Source organism: Octodon degus, unplaced genomic scaffold (assembly GCF_000260255.1).
Source record: "Octodon degus isolate 3935 unplaced genomic scaffold, OctDeg1.0 scaffold00136, whole genome shotgun sequence".
NCBI lineage: Eukaryota > Metazoa > Chordata > Mammalia > Rodentia > Octodontidae > Octodon > Octodon degus.
The window spans coordinates 34817-42110 of record NW_004524712.1 but is presented as its reverse complement, the minus strand read 5'-3'; the positions used below and the strand labels follow the sequence as shown (position 1 = coordinate 42110).

Sequence of the window (7294 nt, the reverse complement as noted above, 5' to 3'; positions counted from 1 at the left end):
CCCTAAGGAAGAGAAAAAATCCAAGTGAAGTATTGAGTCTCCAAGGAATTAGACAGATCATGATTTAAGGAGTAAACACAATCCCTTCATTTCCTTTTTATGTCGAGGTCTGTTCTCTAGAAATGGGCTAAACAAGCGTCTTCCATGCCTCTAGCCTAGTGCCTTGTATCTTTAAGCTCATGTTAAAATTTTTTGGTGTCTCATGCAGTAAGAAATGTGATAAGAAAGGCTGCTACTTTGTAGGATTAGTAATTATCATTATTACCACTCTTTCAGGAAGATATACAGGAAATATGAGAAATTAAGTCTGTGCTGCAATCTTTTGTTATTAAAACAAGGAAAAAAAGCTCAAGACCAAGAGCTTGGCATTGTCCCTCTTGTGCCACAAGGGTAAAAATCAATAAGGAAAGTGTAATTTTTTTTTGTGGAGGTAAGCTTTGAAATCGATGCATATTAATGTCCTTGATTTTTAGCACCTTACTCAGAAATTATTAGTCCTTATACTTAGATATATGATATATACAAGTTAATGTACTGACAAAAAGGTTATAAAATGATCTGAACAAAGAAAATAATTAAATAATTAACACATCTATTGCCTCTACATAAATATCCTTGTTTTGTGATATTCTGCATGCATATACATGTAGTAAGAGGAGAATTAAGATACTTTTATTTAATTGTAATCACACAATGTAGTATTTTTCTTTGTAATAAATATGTTGCAAAATAGATCACCAAACTTTAATTGTCTTGTGTAATTGAACAATTTTAATCTTTGGCCAATCTCACCTGATTTTTCCTCCACTAGCCAATGACAACTAATATCCTAGTCTCTGTTTATATAAATATGTAACTATTTTACATTTAAGTGAGATGCAGAATTATTTCTCTTTGTCACGATTTTTGTGCTTAGCAGAATAATGTCACATTGAGATGAAGTCCAGGACTTCAATCAAGATAGATTATTTTTTAGATATCCACAACCTAAGACTCAAGTGAAACTAGTGGAAGAACATCTTTGGAGGAAGCATAATGTTAAGAGGATAAGTGGACATAGGAGTGCAGCATTTTTATAAGTAAGTTCTTTATCCAATGCCATCTCTCTCATTTTTAAAGATATTTGCATTTTTTCAAAGTCATGGGGTAGCAACTGAATGATTTCTGGAGTCTTTTTTTTTTTTCTTCTTCTTCTTCTGTTTTTGGATTAGAAATGGTTCATTATTCCAACCCTGCCAAATTTACTATAGATGTCAGCACAAAGATGAAAGAACTCTGCCTCCAAATGTTTTGGTAAAGAAAGAGTCCAGGCAAAGAAAGAAATGATAAGATGAGAGAAATACAATTGTACGTTTGACCTAGCATTTTTTTCCCCTCTTGATTAATTTCCCTAGCAGTCATGCTTGCATATAGCAGTGCTGGCCTCAGCTCCACGGCTAAATTGGTAATTGTTTTATGATAATTAGGTATTTAGGCTTTGAATAGAAAAAGGCAATGTCACTCCACATCACGGCAATATTAAAGGCAATATTAAATCCTTTGGATGTAGATTTGTCATTTTAAGACATTTCTCACATACTGTTGGATGACTTAGGTGGTCTCTGATGCAACGTGTTTTCTTTTTCACTGTTCATAGATTATCACAGAGAAGAATGGCTCCTGAAAATGACTCTTTTGTGAATGAATTTATTCTGATGGGATTGACAGACAAGCCTGATATCCAAATACCACTGTTCTTCCTGTTTCTAGCAATGTGCATGGTAACTGTGCTAGGAAATTTGGGTTTGATAGCTCTCATTGGGCTGACTTCACATCTTCACACTCCCATGTACTTTTTTCTCTTCAACTTGTCCTTCACACCCAAAATGTTGATGACCTTCATGTCAAAAAGGAACGTTATCTCTTACAGAGGGTGTATGGCCCAGCTGTACTTTTTCAGTTTCTTCATCATTGCTGAATGTTATACGTTGACCTCGATGGCCTACGATCGCTATGTGGCCATCTGTAGTCCACTTCTGTATAACACTGTTATGTCGCCTAAAGTGTGTTGCAGCCTAATGCTTGGCTCATACCTGATGGCATTTGCTGGTGCTCTGGCCCACACGGGATGCATGCTAAGAGTGACTTTCTGTGACGCAAACACCATCAACCACTATTTCTGTGATATTTTCCCTTTGCTTGAGTTCTCATGCTCCAGCACCTATGTCATTGAACTAGGGGTTTACATTGTGGTGGGGATCGACATCATTGTGCCCAGCACAACCATCTTCATCTCTTATGGTTTCATCCTCTCTAATATCCTTCAACTAAGGTCCACTGAGGGCAGGTCCAAAGCCTTTAGCACCTGCAGCTCCCACATAATTGCAGTTTCTCTGTTCTTTGGATCAGGTGCTTTTATGTATCTCAAACCATTCTCTGCTGTATCTATGGATGAGGGAAAAATCTCTTCTGTGTTCTATACTATTGTTGTTCCTATGATGAACCCCTTAATCTACAGTTTAAGGAACAAAGATGTTAAAGTTGCCCTGAGAAAATGTTTGAGCAAGGGAAAATTGTGATTAAATTCAGTATGTCTCTGCATTTGTGAAGAGATTATGCTTATTTAAAATATTTTTAGTGGCTGCATTCTTATATTTCTTTCTTACCTAGAAGAAGAAAATTTAAACCATGTTTAATTTTCTTTTTTTTTTTTTTTTTTTTTTTCAGAACCGGGGATTGAAGTCAGGCCCTTGTGCTTGCCAGGGAAGTGCTTATTCTACTGAGCCATCTCCCCAGGCCCTCCTTTTTTTTAACAGTAGATTTTATTTCTTTTCTTAACAATTCCATGATTTATCATTTAGTATCTTTCCTATTTACAAATTCTGTTAGAAAAATACTTTTCTTCCTTTGTGTTTTTCATTGTCATTATGATCTTTTTCTCATAATGAAGTTTTTGCAGGTGAATAAGTAAAATAAATCTAGGTGACTAATGTCATTGGGAAGGACCATTCTTACCGGCAAGTTGTAACAGAGCATGAACCAGATACTCTGTCCTTGGCTTCCCTTCCTCTACTGGGAAAGACTGTATGTCTTATAAATGGTGATGTTTCACACACATAGCTAACTCTGAATAATCTGTCCAATGAAACCCAGACTGCATCCATGAACACTGAGACTCTGCAGAGACTCTGTATATATTTAGAGATGCTGTGTGCATTCTGTATAGTTTAGCTAGCAAATGCTAGATTATCAGCACATGGATATTGCGCAGATGAGATATGGAAATTAAAAGAGGTCTATAAAGTACTATAAATTTCTACAGCCCTTTAAAGACAAAGCTTAGACTGGATCATTAGTCTCCTGATTTTAAACCTACTACTTTTTCAGTGATACTTTCTGTTTCACATTCTCAAATTTTAATTAAATATGACATACAAGAAAATTACGTTTTTTGAAAGTAGATGCTATTCTAGGGGAATGTATGGCTTTTTCCAGCAGTTATTGTTGCATTATTAATATTTTTGTTGCTATTCAGAAGAATGGTATGATGGTTATTTTTGTTGGGAAGAAAGATACATGTCAGGCTAGTATAGATGGGTGGTGATTGCCTCAAATTTGGAACATAGTGATCTGGAAAAAAATGGCTAGAATTGGTTTTCAAGTTCTTTTAATTGAGAGAGTTAGAGACTTGAGAGAGAATAGAACTCAAACTAGTTTTTAAAGAAACACAATAAGGAGGTGTTTCTGTTTGGAGAATGACCAATGAAAATTTAAATAGCATTTTAATCTGAGTGTGTGTTTAGTACTGTAGAGCACTGTAATTATTCATCATTGTTTAGTCAAATTCCACTTTTTTGTGGGCACCAGAAAATAACCCATAACTATTTATAAAGCTTTGGTAAATCTTTTGAACTTTAATTTAAAAAGTAAAATAGCAGGAACATGGAAGCTATTATGCTATTCTTCTGTGGTAGAAGCTGGAAATATAAAGATCATAATTTTTTTCTGGCTCTGATACAGGCTTATGTTATTTAATTTTTAAAAACCAACTCAGCGGGCAGGTGAACCAGGCAACAACAAATCACTTCTGGCTTTCATATGTTGTTTCTATATTAAGGCATTAATTCTTCACTTTTTATCAGAGAAAACAAGGTTCTTTGGAGAATAAATGTTGTTGTCTTTTGAAGAGCAGAATGACAGATGATTTTCTTTGTGAGAAAACAATAAAAAGGTGACTACACTGAAATTCTTAACCTGATGTCCCAAGTAACAATTTAAATATTTTCCCAAAGAACTATAACAATACATGGCATGTTTACCTTTTGAAAATGTCCATTCAATATTTAGGAATTTTACATTAAGGATAAATTCCTCGTTGATTTGTTTGGACTTAAACATACAGCACTGCTAAATTCTTATTTTGAGGTAGTTGACACTTGTTCCCTGATGACTTGAATATCAACCCATTTGACTGTTCCGAGGCAGTTCTTCTCCTATGTAAACAGTTGAATTTGGTTTTTGAAAAAATTCCTTTACTTAAAATCCTTTTTGATGGAACATTTTTGTTATTAAGTAAAAGTATTTAAGTAAGAAATTAACACCTGTGTCATTTGCTGTCCTTCGCAGGCACTGTGTAGGTGTGTTATTTCTTGGGTATTGCATTACTGCTTATGTGATCAAGGCTGCATTAAGCAGGAACTCTGATCTTTCATTTGAAGAATCTCAAAATACAGATGAGGTCTGTTTTATTTTGATAAGAGACAGATTTCTTTTAAAATTAAATCATTTAAAATACACTTTTTGAAGCTAAGGTTAGCAAAGCTTACAAAGCTGCTGATTTAGTCCCTAAACTAAGCTCTAATTATGTTTGGATTTCTTTCAAAAGGAAGTCAGCCAGTTAGCATCCAGCACACAGGGTTATCCATAGATTTTTTTTTTGTTATTGTTTCTTAGGTGAATGACACTAAAGAAATTATGGAGAACATATAAAAGATTTGGAGTTGTCAGAAGTGAGCGTTAAATTGGAAGCCATGGAATTTGCCTATGCTACTGTACTCAGAAATAATACTTCTACATTAGTGGTAAAGCTTTCAATTTCAAGCAAATAAATGGTCCTTTAACATCAGTAAAATCAAGGAAATTCAAGTTAAAACTATGATAAACTATCACCATTCACTTCCTAGAATGGTCTTTATAAAATAACACAGAGAAGTTCTCGCAAGGATATGGAGAAAAGGGAATTTTGTGTGCTCTTGGTTGAAATGTGGATTAGTGCAGCCATTACAGAAAACTGTATGAAAATTCCTGAAAAATTAAATTTAGAATTGACGTATGACCCAGAATCCTATGTTCTTCCACAGGAAATGATGTTACTACCTCTGAGATGTCAGCCATCCCATTCTCACTGCAGCATTAGCCACAGTCAGATACGTAATCAAGTTCAGTATCCATTGACAGGTGAACGGATAAAGCCATGTACATATGTGCACACAGGACTATTTCTTGATCTTTAAAAGAAGATCATGTCATTTCTGCGGACATATGAGCTAAGCTTGGAGGAAAATATATGAAGTGTAACAAGCATGGCACAGAAAGAGAAATGCTTCATCGTGCCTTTTATATATGGAATCTTAGAATCGTTAAATTTATGTAGACACAGTATAAAATGGTATTTTCAATGGTGATGAAGGTATGGTGGTGGGGAGATGTAGACTCTACTGTAGATGCAGGGTTCAAACTTGTAGTTATGTTTAGGTTGATGAATTCTATAGACCTAATGTATACTTGCTTTGGTTTAAATCTAGAATGTCCCTTGAAATGTACACATGTCCAGAGATTTGGCTTCTGGAAGGTGATTGGATTATGCTGGTGCTGTACCAGTCAGTGGATTAATCCACCCATAAAGCCACGCCTAATGTGCTGTCAGGAGGGAGGTGGCTGTAGCTGGAAGGGGCAGAGGAGGCAGTCCACTCGGGGACAACCTAGAAGGGCATGCTGCAAGTTTCTCTGCATCTACTCTCTTCACTTCTCTTTCAGTCTGCCACAATATGAGCAGGTTTTCCCCATCAGAACTTACACAATTACTTAAAAATCAAAACAAACCACTCCAAGGATTGGAAAATAGCTCAGTGGAAATGTCCTGAGTTTGATCCCTGATACCACCAAAAAAGAAAAAGAAAAAGAAAGAAAGAAAGAAAGAAAGAAAAGAAAAGAAAAGAAAAGAAAAGAAAAGAAAAGAAAAGAAAAGAAAAGAAAAAATAAACCACTCCACCCTTAAGTTGTGAGTTGGGTATTTTGTTTCAGTGACGAGGAAGTAATCAACTCATTAATTAATTAATGATAGGTTTACACTTAATTGTATTCCAAAGCAATCATTACAAAAGAGAAGTTTCTTTTTCGGGGATTGAACTCAGGAATCTGCACTTGCCAGGCAAGCACTTATTTTACTGAGCTACCATCCTGGCCTTTTTTTTTTTTTTTGGACAAAAGAAAATTTAGATGTTCTTTCCATATGCAGAAAAAAATTGTGTAAAGAGATGAATACATTAAATTGCTTTATCTGGCAATCATTTCAATATTCGATAACATATATATAGAGAGAGATCAATAACATATATATGTATATATAGAGAGAGAATCTTCCCTTTAGTATAAGAATTATTGCATTTATATAGATAAGCAGTCATAATTATTATAGAAGTTGTGTAATGTCAAAATTAAAAGCAGAGGTCCTGAGTATGGATTTTATTTAAACACCCCTAACTTAACAATTTACAGTTTTCATCAAAAAATGTTTCTATCTCTTAGTCATTTCTTAATTTCAACCTATTAAACCTACTCAGCTTTGACTTAGACCTGTTGATAATGTTTCAATGTACAACACTGAGGCCAATCAATACGACTTCCCAAGATGTAAAAGATTGCCAACCGCATTTCCTTCTGTCTGTATATTGTAGAGATGACTTCAGATCATCTACACAGCCCAGCTCATGGCGCTCAGGTCTTTCCCACCACTCTCACAGTCACTTATTCCCTAGACACTCCCTTTATGGAGAATTAATAAAATGTGGGTTTAGCCCTGGATCCAGGCTTCTGCACTGGTTAGCCATCATTCTACTGGACTTAGGACACCCTTGGCTTTCTATAACCATAAATATGCTCAAACCATAAACTTAAAGTCTTTATAGGTAAGTGGATGCAACTAGAAGCTTTACTCATAAGGGAAATAATTCAGACCCACATGTGTAGTATCATATTGTCTCCCTAATTTAAGAACCTGAAAGAATAAATAAAGCCTGAAAAGTATAATAGATAG

At 35.0% G+C, this 7294-nt stretch overlaps 1 protein-coding gene across 1 annotated transcript; it reads left to right on the top strand.

The window, feature by feature from the left end:
- The first annotated feature begins 1634 nt into the window (after positions 1 to 1634).
- LOC101567141 (olfactory receptor 8B8-like) lies at positions 1635 to 2558 on the top strand. Its single transcript, XM_004641368.2, has one exon. It carries the CDS (start codon positions 1653 to 1655, stop codon positions 2556 to 2558), a length of 906 nt encoding a protein of 301 aa, XP_004641425.1. The 5' UTR covers positions 1635 to 1652.
- Positions 2559 to 7294: the final 4736 nt, after the last annotated feature.